This window comes from Falco rusticolus, chromosome 7, assembly GCF_015220075.1.
Source record: "Falco rusticolus isolate bFalRus1 chromosome 7, bFalRus1.pri, whole genome shotgun sequence".
Lineage (NCBI taxonomy): Eukaryota > Metazoa > Chordata > Aves > Falconiformes > Falconidae > Falco > Falco rusticolus.
In genome coordinates this window covers 6,553,150-6,569,660 of record NC_051193.1, presented here as the reverse complement: position 1 = coordinate 6,569,660, position 16,511 = coordinate 6,553,150, and the positions used below count along the sequence as shown (strand labels likewise).

The 16,511-nt window shown below is 54.5% G+C and overlaps 1 protein-coding gene across 1 annotated transcript in view; it reads right to left on the bottom strand.

Moving 5' to 3' along the window:
* Window positions 1-16,126, bottom strand: part of PCSK6 (proprotein convertase subtilisin/kexin type 6) — a 36,263-nt gene extending 20,137 nt beyond the window's left edge. The window contains exons 1-6 of the mRNA XM_037394772.1: window positions 15,928-16,126; window positions 9,630-9,734; window positions 5,170-5,280; window positions 4,361-4,504; window positions 3,703-3,779; window positions 2,969-3,057 (exon numbers count right to left, since the gene is read on the bottom strand). Of these exons, the coding sequence (XP_037250669.1) occupies window positions 2,969-3,057; window positions 3,703-3,779; window positions 4,361-4,504; window positions 5,170-5,280; window positions 9,630-9,641 (433 nt within the window). The 5' untranslated portion in view covers window positions 9,642-9,734; window positions 15,928-16,126. The remainder of the gene's footprint in view (window positions 1-2,968; window positions 3,058-3,702; window positions 3,780-4,360; window positions 4,505-5,169; window positions 5,281-9,629; window positions 9,735-15,927) is intronic.
* Window positions 16,127-16,511: the final 385 nt, after the last annotated feature.

The window sequence follows — 16,511 nt, the reverse complement described above, 5'->3', positions numbered from 1 at the left end:
CGGAGGGATGCTGGGGAGCTATTTTGGAAAGGTTTCTGTGTTGTTGGCTTCATGGCAAGTGATGGAGAAAGGGGGGTTAACATTTACTTCCCCTCCATCGGGGGGGATTGGGCAGTAGAAGCGGTGCTGCACTTGCTGGTGGCAAAATCCCCCTGCTAAAAAAATTTTTCCTCCTTGTAATTAATCAGCTAATTCACTCCTCCACCTGGAAGATACCAGTGTTTCCTGAATGCTCACAGACTCTTGGCTTTGGGCACACCAGCAGGATGAAGCCTCTCCCCATGAGTGGGGACAACTGTGACTGTTCCCGAAGCCTGTTACTGCCCAGCTGATGCCAGCGGTGCCTGGGAGGAGGAGAAGCTCCAGGAGAACCCCCAGGCTGTGGTCTGCACAAAGCAGAGCCAGGACCCCAGCCCATGACAGGACGACGATGCCACCTGGGATAACCTCACTTGAGGCTGGGAATACCCACAGGCACCAGCCAGGGCGGCTCACGGGCAGAGCCCACCAACCGTGGCAGGACCAGCTGGGGGGATTGCTGCACACCCCCAGCCTCCAACTGCTGCAACGTGAGGGTTACAACCCTCTCTGCTGCCCATCACCCTTTCCCCGCCGGATTTCCCCCTTGCACGGTGGGCAGAGGGTGCCAGGCACCCCAAAGGACTGCCCAGAAACAGTCCTTACAGGACAAGAGATGCTGAAAATTTCAGCATCCTATTTCGCCAGCCAGGGAGAGTCTGGTTTATAAAAATGCATTTCCCCTTCCACATGTATTTTTTCTTAAAGCAAACAAATGCAGGCAGATGTCATTACAGCTGCAGCTGCACTCTGGACACCAGTCAACTCAAATATCTCTTTCCAGCGCTGTCCCCTACCAGCCAAAAACAAGCTTAGAAATATAAAACCAAGGAGCAGAGCAGTTCCCAAAAACTTCCTCTCTTTGTCATGTTAACAAGAAAATATGAGGAGAAGGAGTGAAAAGCTGAGCCCCGTGTCTGAGCCGTGCCCAGCTGCGGCGCAGCAAGTAAAACCACTTGAGGGATGGTTTTCTGCACTTGCTAAATATGGGCACATTCATCAGCGAGCCCAAAGTCAGCTTCAAGTCAACCCAAAGCCAACCCAAATTTAGCTCAAAGTCAGCCCAAAACAGCCCAAAGCCAGCCCAGAGACAACCACCCACAAATGCAGAAAACCCCAGGTTAAATAATGGGGAGCAGGAGGGAGGGGGGAAGGATGCTGCAAAATAAATGAGCTCTTTGCCACGCAGGGAGCCATACTGGCCTCCAAAGCAAGCGTCTGAGGAAGGGGAAAGGAGGAGGAGGAATAGCTGGAGCCCTTTTTGTTTCTTGAGCAGCAATGCATTTTGCCTGGAGCAAATAAAAAGAAACGCAAGAGCGCTGAAGAGCAGCCAGTAAAATTAGATGGTAGCTTTCTGAGTGTGACAAATAGGCTTCCCCAACAAGTTCTGCTCATTAATCGCTGCTTTATTTGCGTAATCCATCTAAAATCACTCTCGCTGCAGCTAAAGAGTACTTTCCTCCATGATCCCAAACTTGATATGGCTATGATTTTATTTTTCCCCTTTGCCTGTTCATGCTGTGGGAAGCCCACGGCCCCAGCCCTCTGCCAGGTGCCTTATCTCACTCAACACCTCCCCAGCACACCCCCAAGGCAAGGCACTCGTTAAAGGCAGCAAATTAAAATGAGACCCATAGGTCGTTATAAAGTCAACAAGTAACGCTCTTCTCCATGGCTGCTGCAGAGAAATGGGCTTGAAAAGGAGCACGAAGGCAATGGCCTGATCCTGCAGGATGCAAAACTGCTCTAAACCCCCCCAGGAGATTTGCCTTGCTCTGCTGCTGTTTGGCGTGTGCTGGGAGGTGAATTTTTAGAGGCAAGGAGCTTCTAAGAAGCAAGAAGCCATCTTGCTAAGAAGCCCGTGCCACCCTGCCATTCACCCTCCCCAGGGTTATTTCTTCCCTCAGGGGATTTTCCCGGCACAGGGAACCATTGATGGTGCTTGGCCAGGAGCAGGACTCGTGCGGGCATGGTCCCAGTGCAGACACAACCCTTAAAAATGCTCTTCTTGCACAGCCAGGGTGAACAAGCTGAGAAAAGGAACTCAGCCCTGAATCCACCCATGGGCGCTTGGGTCCATGCTCCTGATGGTGACTTCTCCCAGCGCTGGGGTGGCAGGAGGGGTTGCAGAAATAAAACCCTCCTGTTCCACCTGTGCCAGAGATGGGGCTAAATCCCCTGGCGAGGACCCCGTTCCAGGCATCTGTCTCCTGCATGGTCCTGCCAGCCACACAGATGGGACACCGCACTCCCAAGCCCCCGACACCCCCATCTCCGTGGCAGGTGCTATACCATATATACCTCCAATTTGGTGATAAACATTCATTTGCTTCCCGCGCATTGTGTTATTTGAGGGACCAGGCGAAGGTCCCCCGCGCTGTACAGCCCTGCCCTGCCCCCCCCTTGGTTTTTTCACCACGAAGGTACTTTGGGGGTCCCTCCAGACCCCCCACCACAAGCGGCTCATCTGAAGACATTAACCTCACAAACAGGTGATTTCAGCTCTGAAGCTAAACCAGCACCACTGACCACAGCAAATGCAGCCACCCCAGGCACAGCCCCCCTGTGAGCAGCCGTGGACTGTTGGGGTGAAACCACCACATCCTCAATCCACACGCATCCTCACAGCAAGGATGCAGCCCAAGCAGAAGGTCTCCACCCTGAAATACATGGAGCCAGGGTCCCCTCAACCCCCTATCACCCCATCCTCCCCCAAGCTCCCCCGGGGCTCCCTGCAGCCAGGGCACGAAGGAGGAGACTCTCCTGGCAATATTTGGGGGAACCGCATCCTACCACCCACCCCGGGAGCCCACCGGCGCAGCCAGGGTGGCTGCAGTCCCTTGGGGAGATGGCGAAGGGCAGGGGAGCTGCAGGCAGGTGCCAGCCTCACCTCCAATGCGTGCATTGTAGGCAATGCCCACGACGCAGTACGAGTTGTTTGCCGCCGCTGCCACTTCCCCCGCACAGCGAGTGCCATGCCTGCAAAGAGAAATCCCCCATGAGCTGGTGTCCCATGGCAAAGGATCCCTCCAGCCAACCCCCACTCAGCACTCAGAAACCAGTCCCGAGGCCGGAGCAGTGGAGGGAAATGGCCCCAAGAGCTGGAGAGCCTTTACCCAAAACCCACAGCAAGGAGCCAGGGGATGGATGAAACCAATGCAGAAAGCAATTTGCTGTTTGCATTTTGCACCTCGATGCAATTTGCTCTTTGCATCTTGCATGGAGGTGCAATCTGCTCTTTGCATTCCCATTTCGTTTCCACATCTGCCACCACGTGCCCATCCTGCTTTGACTGGAGCTCAGAAAGCACATCCAAGCTTTGACATCTAACCCACCCAGCTCAACTCGTGGTTTAATCCCTGATCATGGTGAGAAACCCCCAACTCCCAACCTGTTGTTTTGTGGCCCAAGGGCTCATTCGCAATTAGCACAGTTGCCACAGGCTGCATTTGCATTAAACGCAATGACCCTGTGCAAAGCCCATAACGCAGCATCCTCTGCAGTGCTGGGGATGAGGAAAGGCTACAGACCTGGAAGACCCCCCAGGGGGGCCACCCAGCCCCGGGGACTCCCGCATGACCCGGTCACACAGCCACCGGCTCCGTGGCAATTAGCACTACGTACTTATTCTCATTGCTGGCATCATAGCGTGGAGTTGGGTCGTGGTCGTTCCCGTTGACATCGTAGCTTGCAAGAGGGTCCTGAAAACATATTGCCACCATTAGACCCGATTTACCAGCAGAGCGCAGGACAAAGCAGCCTCAGCAGTGGCACGGTCCTGCTTCACCTGCAGCCAGCCCAATGGGCAGCAGAGCCAAGCCGGGCACAAAATGCCATTTTCCCCTTGGTTTCTGACTATTTGCTCAGGATAGATCTGTGCTGCAGCCCTGCATTTTTCCCCAAGGGAAACAGCCTGCTGTGTCAGGGACAGCTCCTCTGAACCCCAAATTCTGCTGGTTCCAGCACCGTCCGTCGTCCCCCCCCGCAGCCGTCTGGGGTTTGAGCTGGGGCTGTGCGGGTTCATGCAGGTTTTTGGCTCTGCCCTGGTGAGCCGGAGGGAGGCGGCCACTTCCCAGGCAGCTGCAAAGGGAGTTTTCCCCAAACCCTCTTGTCTAAAAAGCTCGTTTCCTTCTTAAAAACATCTTGAGCTTTTTTTTTTAAAAAAAAAACACTATTCTACTAATCTGCCAATGCACAGACTTAAGCTGTGTTTACATGCTGAAATTCTCCATAAATCAATTCACTGCGAGGACCAGCCCCAGCCCGTCCCCCCCCAGCTCACATAGTTTTGCAGGAGGTCAGGGTGGTTCCTCTCTATGCCGTCATCGAGGATGGTGACCACCACGTTTTTGCCAGTGTAGCCCCTCTGCCAGGCTGCCAGGATGTTCATCTCCGACCTGCAGCGACTGCTTTTATCACTACAGTGCTAGGGGGAAAAAACACAGCTACAAAAGGGCTGCAAGCCCATTTCGGCCTATCTAAGTGAGCAGCCAGGCTGCGAGCTCATTTAATCAACCAGAAAATATATTTACATCCCACCCCCTGCCATATAACTCATATGATTTGTTATAACTTTACTCCACTGATCAAAGCCATCCAGCAGCAGTTAATCCAGGCCGCACTTTCTCCCTATTATTTTTTTCCTCTTCTATTTCAAATACTGAGGGCTCTTTAGTTTTGAAGTGTTCATTTCCTTTCTGCTCTTAATTTTCAATGAATTTTCTTGTCAAACACAGACCAACGAAGCAGGCAGAAGAAAAATGATATTGCCAATAGATGGTTGCAGCTCTATTTGCAGCAAACGGATATTGCAGCAAACACAGGTAAAATGCAGCAGTGCTGCTCCCCAGCCTTCGCTGCGCAGGCCATAACGAGGGGCTGTTAATGATGGTAAAACACTTCAGACTAGACTCTCACATATACTAATGTACAATTTTTAAATGCTGCTGCCAAGCACATTTGCTGAGATTAAGGTGTTTCGTTACTGGCCAGACTGAGCAAAGATTGATGATGCGTTTAATTAAAAACAAATCCCCTGCCCGGCTGTAAAGCAGCGGGTTCCTCATGGGGCGGCAGCCGGGAGATACCCACCAGGTACCACATGTTGGGCCACACTGGGTCGTTGAAGGGCAGGGCATGCGGCTCGCCTCGGACCTGCCTCTTCACCCGCCGCTTCACCTCCTGCTGCTGCAGCCAGTCCACCTGCAAGCAGAGCCGTGGGTCAGCATCGCCCGCTGCAATGGGATGGGGGACGCAGAAGCAGTGCAAACTGCAGCCTCCACCCATCCCAGCATCACCCCAAGATCCAGCAAAACCCCATCTCCTTGGCCAAAGCTGCTGCAGAGGTAGTAGCTCCATTTTGGGGGATAAAGGATGGATAGGCAGGCGGACAGGGCAAGCTCAGCTCTGTGTGGTCTCTGTGCCAGGGACCAGATTCCTCTCCTGGTGCAGCAAAACCCTTGAGCACAAGTAACGTCGCCTCCAAGCGCGTGCCTAAACCCCCGCCGGCTTAACGAAGCACTGAAGCACGTGCTGAGGTCCCGCTAGAGATGAACCACATATTTCAGTGTTTAGTCAAAGTGCTGGAGAAGATTCAGGTTTCTTGCTTAATTTTGGGGCTGATCCTTCCCCCCAGCTGGGAGGCAGCAGCAGTAGCTCAGCCCCAAAACTCCAGCACCTGGCTCCAGGGCTGCTCATCCTTAGAGCTCCTCCCCTCCTGATAAAATAACAAAATCAAGGGCTTTATCCCAGCACAACACACATTTCCCAAAAATACAGGATGACCACACATGGCTGTGGCAACTCTCAGGGGACGTGGCCAGCTCCAGACAGGCATTTTTGGCACCAGCTGCGGGCGATGTGGCCTTGGGGCTGACTGCTCTGACATTTGTTTGCTTTTCAGTGGGGCATGACATACAGAGAGATCAAACGGGAAATGAGCCGGAAAAGGCTGGGATTGGGAAACGCTGGTGTTTGCCTGCGCCACTGCAGCGGGAGCTGCCTAAGGTACCAGTTCAGGAGCAGCCGCATCCCATCCCCAGCGAGCGTTTTTTCCCCCAGGCCCTTCATTACCCACAAAAAGGGCTCTCCTGCCTTCAGCATGCAGATAAAGTCCAGGTTTCTTGAAAATAGGTTGTAAAAATAATTTATAGACCAAATCTTCACATGTGCTTATGCTGGGGGGAGAAGGGAAGGACCAGAGGATGAGCTGGTGGGGCTTCGTGGCACGTCCCTCCTTGCCAGACACTTTCTCAGGGTCTTTTGGGAACAGCAGAGCTGCTTGTGGGATGTTTCTATTCTTGTGACTAAGGTTTTGTAACTAAAAGAATAAAAATCCAAATTGCAAGTTTTTGTTGGGCTTATTTATGTAAAACTGTCGGCTGAACCACGTTCTTCTTGCACGGTTTATAGCTGTCTGACTTGGATGGAGGTGGATGGGGAGCTGTGCGTATCAGAAACCCAGCAGTTTCCAGCCTAGAGCTTGGTTTTTAAACTCATACATATTTTAAAGAAAAAAATACTGTCAAAATGAAAAAATATATATATATTTCATAGAAAAATGAGTTTCCATGCTGCCTCGGCTGACGACAGCATCCTGCTTTGGTTATACAACGATGGATTTAAGCATTGGAAGCAAAAATACAACTCCATGGTCTAGCTAACAAAAAAAATAAAATATGTATGTTAAATAGAGGACATGGCTCCTTAAAGCAGCACTCTTCGGCAGTGTTACCGCAGGTCTCACTGGCCAAGCCACAGCGATCGCCTGTCCTTTTGTTGGATGCAGTAACAACGGGAAGACATGGGATTTTTCAGGGTTTTGCCACAAGCTGCAGTGCCTCCTGGGGACATCTTCATCTTAAAAATGCTCCTGATCGACCCCAGCACTGCCAGCCGGGAGTCGATGGAGAAGTCTTGTGTGGACACAGATAAATCAGTGGTTTAATGGCATTGATTTCAAGGGAGAGTTGCTAAATCCATGCAGCTGGTGTGGGAAGACAACGGGGGAGCAGGAAGGAGCCCGGGGCATCCCTGCAACAGCTCCCACAGCTTGTGAAACTCAGACCGACTTCCATCACTCCTCCAGGGTGCGGGGAAAAGCTTCTCGGAAATTAAAAAAAAATATATCTTTTTACTATTAGAAATGACCAAAACTGTTACAACAAAGTTCTGAGCCCAGGGGGTCCCTGCTCTGCCTCTGCAAACCCTAATCAGCAATAACGAGGTAACTGTGAGTGGCACCAAAGGACCCTGCGAGGAGGCACAAGGTGTACACCAAGTCTAATCCTTCACCCTTGCTGGAAACAGAGGCAGCTTTTTATGTTCCCCCTTACTTTGAGATTTTCAGTGGGTGATGCAGGGATCCCATCACCCAGGGCAGCTCCACCAAACACTATAACCAGCATAGGTGAGGATGCAACCCCCTATGTGACTCCAGAAAAGCAATAGCCTGGCTTGTTCCAGTGGATGTGCAGCAATTAAAGCAGAGATCCAGGACGAACAAGATGACTCCAGCATGTTTGCCATAAAGCACAGCAGAAGTAATTTAGGTGGGGTTAATTTTGCTCCAGGACATGGCCAGAGGCACAGGGACTGAGGCTGTGACATCCTCCGATAAGGATTAAGAGACTGGAGCAGTGAGGCTGAAGGCTCAAGCACTGCAAGGACCAACAGGAGCATCCCAGCAAGCCAGGAGTGTTTACAATGATGAGAGCCACGAGTGGAGCCTGAGAGGGGTGGCACAGCATGGCATGACCCCATCCTGCATCCCACTGTCCCTCTGCACCTCTTACTCTCACCGCCACAAACTGCCCCCGGATTCACTGGATTTGCTATGTCCCTCCTGCTTTCCATCACCTGCCACATCGCTTGGCTCATATCAGCCCCCAACAGAGCAGGCACCGGCCACGGGGGGCTCTTGGGCAAGAGGAGAGCTCAGCAGCAGTGTGGTCCCATGGGGACCAGGACCCTGGGTGCTGCCCCATGTCCGCTAGGTCTCCCCCTCCCCAGCTACCCAAATCCCTGGGATGGAGGGCTCGGCCGTGGTCCTCTTGCCAGGACCTGGCTGTCATGCCACCAGCCTCCACGGCAGAACAAACAGATAAATAACTGCGCTGGAAACAATAGCCCCTGGAAGGCACGAACCACCCAACATCTGCAAATGATCAGATCCGCTGGTTCTTTGGGATTTCTGCAAGACTTGTTTCTATCTTCGCTATTCCAGCTCATGGTTCCTTGTGCCTCATGGTGATATTCTCCTGCACCACACAGCTAAGCCAGTGCCATCCAGATGCCGAGACATCTCCACAATGATTTGCAAATGTGCATGGGAGATGGGAAGAGATCACACATGCTAAGAGGTCTGGAACTCCAAGTGATAACAAAGGACTAAGAACAGGAGCTAATTGCTCTAGCTTGCAGTCCATAGAACAAGACAAGGTAAACGTTAATAGGAGTAAAAGCCAATTGATTCGGTTTGCATTATAACTCGACTGATTTAAATGGAGGTATTTCAATTGCAGAGCTTAATTTCTCATTTGCTGGGGTGCCTGTGCACCTCCCCGGGGGCAAACAGCTTTAATTAGAGCCCAGCACACTTCCAGGGCACTGACGCTCTCCTTGCTGAGGTTTCCCCTGCTGGCAAGGCAGCCACACGTGTGCCTCCTCAGAAACGTGCTACAGACCCTGTCTAAATATTTAACAGCAAATCTCTCCGGAAAGTTGGCTGGCTGGGGAAAGCAGGGCGCTGCGTGGGTCTGGAGAGATGCAGATGGTACATGTTGTGCTGGGTGAGTTGGAAATGTCTTGGGAAAGAGCATCCCAAGCGTGGCCGGGGATCAGTGCAAGCACCAGCACCTCGCTGCAGCACAGGTATCTTCACCGCAATGGATTTTCCTGAGTTTATGTCCCCCTCCCCACAAAATACAGACCCTCCCCACACATCAACCCTTCCCCGCTCTGCAGAAGTAATATCTCACAGGACTCTAGCACCCAGTGGAGCTGAGGGAGGAGGAAAGTGGAGGCAGAGCCACAGCCCTTCCCCGCCACCCCAAGCCCAGCTCACCCAAGTCCCGCCTGTCCCTCCTTGCCTTCTCCCCCCCACCTCCCCATTACTTTTGTCAATTCAGCTGCGCTGAAAATCCCTTTGGATGCTTGCTCTAGGAAAAAGCAATGCAGAGCTATTGCCAAGGATTTCACACATAGCAACCATTGAGGCAGCAAGTGTTGTGGCAACTGGATCAACACCCCAAGCATGCAACAGCCTTTCTGTCCTGGAAGGCTTTTCCCCCTTTTTCTTCCTCCCGCCTTTCAGGCAGATGTTAGCATTTAGTCACTTTAAGTATTTTTCATCACCAATCGACATACCCATGTCCAATGAGTCACCCCGTGCATGCACAGGGCTGTGGTTCAAGGATAACATGTCATCACAAGATGCCTGGGCTCACGCTTGACCCAGACCAAGCCAACAGACTCCTCCAGGGGGAAGTGGGGACCCCCATCCTGCCAGCACCCACAGAGGCAGGGGGACCCCAGGCTGCCCGGCCCCGTACCTTGGGGTCCATGCGGAGGAAGTTGTGTGGTCCCCGGCTGCTCAGCGTCGAACGCTTAAACGTCTTGCTGTGGTGAAAGTGATAGTAGTTTTCCAAGCTCCCGATCTGCAAAAAGAGAAGGGTTTTGTAAAAAAATAAAATAAAACGAGGTTTTCCTGTGGTGCCCCTCATTTCAGTGCTGGCAGCATCCCCTTTGTGCACCAATGCAGCTGTGCCCCACACCGCAATCCCTTGCTCATACAAAGCTCCCTGGCACAGCCAGGGTTCAGGGAAGGGATGTGGGATGCTGGCAGTAACCCCCGTGCCACCACCGTGGCAAACAGCGCTGGTGGCTGGATGCTGCACCAGCACAACAGAGCCTGGAAAACATTTTTATGAATTTTCACCCATTAAACGCATCTTTGCAAACTGCCTTCCATCAGCTTCCAAGCAGAAATAATGAGCTAAAAATGAGCTCAGCAGCTGTGGCGGAGCCGGGGGAGCTGTGCCTCATCATGCTGCCTTTCCCCACCCGACTCTCCAGCTTCGCCCCAGCAGCAAGAACAGCCCCGTAAAGAGAAGTGAATGCAATTCCTTCTAGCCCTGGGATGCTCCTGGGAAGGACAGGACAGCAGTGTGCTTAGCCTGGAGTCAGGGATGGCAGCAGGAGGAAACAAAAATAAAAAAACCCCCACAACTCTCCAAGCAAACCAACTACCCCCTCCAAGGGATGTATAACACATGCCCCAGCCTAGAGCCCCTCTCCAGCAGTAAGTGCAGCCCAGGAGCAAAGGCGACTGGGAAAGGCAGCCCCACTGGCTCTCTCCAGCTCTGGAAGCCCCACGCTCCTCTTTTACAAGTTTTTGCCCTGTTTTTTTCTTGCACAGCGCTGAAACATCCCACATTTGCATCAATACACCATGCCAGCCACACCACCCTGCCAAGCCCCAGGGTGGCTGCACTGCTTCCAGCCCTCTCATCCCGGCAGCTGGAGATGCTGCAACTCCTCTTTTTCCATCCCAAAAACATGGATAAAGTCCTGGGGGTACACAAGGAGCCAGGCTATCTCAGTCAGGCACCACATGATGAGCATCCCACAGGGAGTCACAGCCGTAGGGATGGGAATGACCCAAAAGCTGCACTCACTGACACGCAGCTCCCAGGTCACACAATTTCACTACAAGCCGAGTCTCTTCTATAAATTCCCTTTTCCCTGAGGTTTGTTTTCTTTCCCAGGAAACCCTGTCCCATGGCCAGGAGCTGGATGCTGCAGGGAGCTAGCAGCAGTCCCTACACCTGGCTCCCAGGACCAGGGCTGAGCCACGCTACGAGCCCCCCTCTGCTACCCAAGAGCCGGGGTGACATCCCTGAGGCCAGACTGGGACAGTGGGGAGCAAACAGGTTTGTCCAAACCAGATACTGAGGCAGATGATGACAACTACTAACATCTTTATCACATTTAGTACCTTGAGATGTGCCACTACCTCTTACAAGCATTAAATATTTAATTAGCTTTGCTCTGCCTTTTATGCCATAATGTCGTTTCATTGACTTTACTGCTGTTAGTGTGATTTTCATAATTTGTTTCCACTCAAGTTCATTTAAAACTCCCCCCCTCCCTGCCTTTTTCTTTGCATTACAGCATAGCTAGGCATTTTCCTTTAACATCTACATGCAAAGTGGTTGATCATTGCAATATGCATTTGGCTTTTAAAATCCATTCCTCAAATCCACTTATACTTAGGAAGGGGAAGGAGGTTGCTCCAACTTCCCTATATTTTAGGGAAAACTTGTGCAAGGCTACCCTGCTTCTTGCTCGCTCTGCCTGGAAATCCCAATCCGGCAGCCCGGGTGGTTCAGCTCTGCACCCCCGGCTCAGCCTGCAGTTTGCAGGTTTATAATAATGAGTTTATTCTCATGTCCGGTCCCTCCGGCACTCATCATAACAGGATCACACTCTGTAAACAAGCATCAGCTGAAGAAGCTGTTCCCCATCGGCATGGGCACGGGGCTTTTCAGAAATAAATACAAACTTACCATGCGATGCAAATCGGTAAGAGGATGGGGACGGTGATGACCCCATCCCAGGCTCTGGGGATATGTGGCCAGAGCAGCAGGAAAAGCACCCTGTGCCCCAGGTTCTTTATCCTCCTGGGACTTATGGAAGGAAAAAAGTAAGAAAAACCTTCTCTTGTTGGGGCTAACTCAAAAGCCAGCCCTACTCGGGGCAGAGGTGGGACCCTGCGACCTCCAGAGGCCCCTTTCCACCTAAGGTATTCTAAGGAGAAAAATTTTAAAATGCCATATGATTTTTTAAAGGAAAAGCATTTGTTTTCCTCCTTGAGGTCAGTCAGCTCAGTGAGGGCTCTGCAATGCCACCCCTGGGGATGGGAGTACCAGAGACGCCCAGGAGAGCTGGGTTTTCTCTTGCATCCAGCACCAGCAAGACCACAACCCCACGGCCACAGTGATGGGGATGCCGGAGAACCCAGTGGAGCACCCAAGAGGCAAGTAGCAGGACTTTACCAAGGGCTGACTTTTCCTGGCCAGCTGAGCAATCACACCCCTCAGCCTCTGAGCAGCCAGTGGCTCGTGCTGAAAAGTCCCAGCTCCACCACAGAGGAGCTAGTCCAGGTTGCCACCAACTGCGGTTACAAAGCCCACCCACCGCAGCCCAGGAGACCATGCTGAGCAGCTCCAGACAAGCTTGTTCCCTCCCCAACTGCATTTACAAAGATCAACCTTGATTTTTCAGACATCTAACTTCTGCCAAGAATGTGCACAGGAGGTTCTCATTTCCACAAGAGTCAATTCTAATTTTCCCCAATTGATTCACAGTTTTGGGCTGAAGTTCCAGGAGAAATTTGAGATTTCAAGGCAATTTGAATATGTACCTCAACAAAAACGAGGAGGTTTTCTTCCCCCTCTCTAACTGAGGCAGAGGAAGCCCTGGCTGTGTTGCCCTGCTCAGCTGGGCTGCAGGTGGAGCAAGCCAGAAGCAACGTGAACACGTTTCGCACCCTGCAAAGCCATCCTCACTATGCTGAGGGTGTCGATGGCTCCACTTCCAGAAAATCACGTTTGCCAATGTCATCTGTCCAAATGGGGAAGAGCTTGAAGCTGAAGGAGCTATTTGTAGCCCCTGCGGTACTTGGGTGGTTAGGGGGAGATGGAGATGCACTGCAAAACGATGAGGCAAGTTGCAAGGGGAGAAATCCTATTTGGGTATAAAGAGAGTAATTCTTTGGGTAGGGTGGTCACACACAGACCTGTGGAGGTGGTGGGATCTCCATCCTTGGAGAGCTTCAAATCTCACCCAGCTGAGGCTCTGAGCAGCCTGATTTAGCCTCAGAGTTAACTGGGGGGTTGAACCAGCGACCCTTGCCAACAGGGATTACTCTATAAACACTGTTATTAACAGTATTAAGACTGCAAGAAGTGTGACCACCTCCCAATCCTGAATTTTCCATTTCCCTTTTCCCCCAAATCCTGGTACCACCTGTAAGCCCTCCACAGGTGGCACTGGGGCAGGGAGAGGCACCCAGGAGATGCTCCTGCAGCATCACCCAGCTCCCCCAATGCCAAAGACAGTGCCTGCCCTGCCTCATTAACAGCCATTAGTATTTTGAGCAGGTTCAGGATCACTTGCAGCTAGAGACATGGCAAAGGAGAGATTTTGGGGAGCTGGACGCTACAGAGGGCAGCACTAGAGCCAGTCAGAGCATTGCTGAGCCTGTTCCTTCGCTCCCCATCATAGCAAAGTCCTCCAGCATCTCACCCACACCACCCCATTCCTGCAAAGCACAGCTGCATCAGCACTGGTGCCCTCCAGGATGGAGCCAGTCAGGGAGGCCATGACTGCTCCCCTCCTGGGGACACCACCCGTACCCACTGGGGACGAGGGCTCCAGCCACTGAGCTCCTGCCTTTGGGAACATCATTCAATAATCACAGTGGGATTCAGCCCAGTAAGGACTGAGCCCAGGGCTGCGAGGGCACCATTCCTCCGGCATCCCTTGGAATCCAGGAAAGCTCCAATTCCAGCCCAAAATGAATCCTGTCTGCCTCCTGCACTGCAGGTGAGACTGCTGAGGAGGTGCAAGCCTTCCCAAAACTTAGTGTTGGACACCACACAGGGGAAAATTCGTGTAAATCCTGCTACTGGGATAGGAACAGACTCATCACCACCCCCAGGACAGTGGGGAAGGCACTGCCCAGGGCACCAGGACCACACAGCCCTCGGCCAGGGCCTGTCCCAGCTCGCCCCAGCTCAGCACAGCAAACAAAGACCAGCAGGGAGGAACAAGCAGGCGTCTGGGGGTGTAAAAGCTTTTCCTTTTGTTTAATTGTTTGCTTCACTTAACTAAAAGTTGACACAAATGATTCCCTTGGGGAAATGTCGCACTGCCATGACCCAGAAGGACTTAAGAGTGTCTTGGTGCATGGGTTGGGCACAGGAACACTTGGGGACAGCTTGGGTATGGGGCAGACACACAAGCTGCAAATCCCAGTGATGCTCTTCCCAGCCAGGAGCATGTCAACAGTCCCTGGAATTGCATCTTGGAGGAAAAGTCACAAGCCACCAGTGCAGGGCTGAGCCTCCCTTGCACCCAGCCGAGCCACACCGTGACCCGTCCCCTCTCCTCCTCCCTCATCGTGTTGGACTCTAGCACTTGCCTCCACCCAAACATCTCCCCAGGGCAGGGTGACATGCCCTTGGCAGGGTTTTCCAACAGGTTTTGCACAGGATCAGGCCCCCTGGGAGGGCACATCTCACCAGGGACAGCGCTGTCCCTGGCAGCTCCACAAGCAGAGGATGCGGCAGGGGAAGCTGAGGGCACGCAGGCCCCCACGGGGCTCGGCACACCATGAACCCAGAGCACAATGCAGCAAACATCATCCACAAGTGCACACACACAGGGAAAGTGGTTCCTCAGAGTTTAGCCCTGGAAAAGCTCCTGTGGGAAAAGCCCAAGGGGCTCATGGGAGCTGGAGAGCTGAAGGCAGGGTGTTGAGAACAGCTGGGGAAGCCCCAGTGGTGCACGAGCTCCCAGTATCCGCGGGAAAGGCGGGAGCCAGGAACACCCTGATGCAACCACAGAAATATTTCCCTTGGTCTCCAGCCGGGCTGCCCCGGGAAAGGCCTGGCGGGGGGGGGGGGGGGCGGGGGAAGGGATGGATGCTCCAGCGGGGCCACATTGTGCCCAAGGGCCACGGGGGACAAGCTCAGGAAAGCCAGGATGCCAGGAGGGAGCAGATGTAACAGTGGGGAAAGGACACAGCAAAACCCTGACCGAGGAGCTGACGTTAGGCTGATGCAAATCGGGAGAGTGGGAAGCTCAATCAAGATATTCTCTGGCTGAACAGGGATAAGCACTGAAAAGCCCTTTGGGTTGCACAACCACATTCGCCCAGCCCTGTGATAGAGGCATTTGAATAATGTGATTTTCTCCTTGGTGGGACAAGGGCCAAGCACAGCAGGTAGGAGACAGAGGGTGGGACACGAGGGGTTATCCCCCACAGGAGGTCACAGACACCAGTGCAGAAGCCAGTGTCCCTGATCAGCACCCACCCCCCCTGAAAATTTGCTTACGCAGCACCCCGTGACTTTAATTATACTTAAAAGCAGGGTTGTGATATAAAGCAAGGTTATAATTTATAGCCCAGGAGACACCTTGGGCAGGAAAGGAACCTGCAGTGCCGCCCAGGCGGAGCGGTGCGGAGCAGCCGGGTGGTGCGGGAGGCGAGAGCTGGAGGACACCAGCCCACACCTGGCTCTGCAGAGCGGGCGAAGTAATGGAGAGGAAAAGGAGCCGCCGGGACAAAAGTGGCCTTGGAGCCACCCACGTGCTGCGGGGGACTGAAAGCAAAAGTTCTTCGTGTTCCCAAAATCTCCGATAAAGCCGGGCCAGAGAGTCCAAAGTTTGTTAAATCCACAGATGGAACTTTCCGGGGTGGGAGGAACTTGTGCAACGCGCCGCCGGTGCGGGAGCGGGCTGCGGGCAGGGTACCCGCGGGGGGCGCCGCCGCATCGGCCCCGTCCCGGGCGCTCCGGGGCCCGGCTCCCGCTCCCGGGACCCCCGGCAGCTCCTCCGGAACCCCAGCGCCTCCCCGGTCCCGGGACTCCCGGCAGCTCCCCGGGACCCCCGGCAGGCTCCTGCTCCCGGGAACCCCGGCGCCTCTCCGGTCCCAGGACCGCCGGCAGCGCCCCGGGATTCCATGCAGGCTCCTGCTCCCGGGACCCCCCCGCCGCCTCCCCGCTCCCGGGACCCCCCGCAGCCCCCGCTCCCCAGCACCTGCCCGCCCCCGCCGCCCCTTACCTGCCCCAGGCTGATGTACCCGTAGGCAGCGGCGAGGCGGGCGGCCTCGGCGGGGCCCCCCCGCACCCGCACGGCCCAGTGGTTGGTGTAGACGGTGCGGGCGGGCTCGGCCGCGGCCCCGCGCCCCAGCGCCAGCGGCAGCGCCAGGGCCAGCAGGCAGAGGCGGGCGGGCGGCGGGGCGGCCGCGCTCCCCGGGCCGGGGCCGGCTGCGGCGGGCATGGTGCGCTCCGCGGTGCCGAGCTGGGCGGAGCGGGGAGCTGCGCCTTTTAAAGCGGCCCCGGAGCCCGGCGGGGGCGGGGGGATGCTCCGGGGGGGGGGGGGGGGCGGGGGGGCTGGCGGAGGCGGCGGGGAGGGCCCGGCCGGGCGGCAGCGCCGGGAAAACGGGCGCCCGTAGGACGGGCAGGCTCCCGGGCAGTGCCCCGGCTCCGCTGCCGGCCGCCCGGCATCCCCCCGGCCCCAGCGCCGGCCCCCCTGCGCGCCGGTGCTGCTCCCCCGACCCCCCCCCGCACACCCCTGCAGCCCCCTGCGTGCCTCGGCGCCGCTCCCCGCACAACTCCTTGCACGTCCCTGGGCAGCCCCACGGC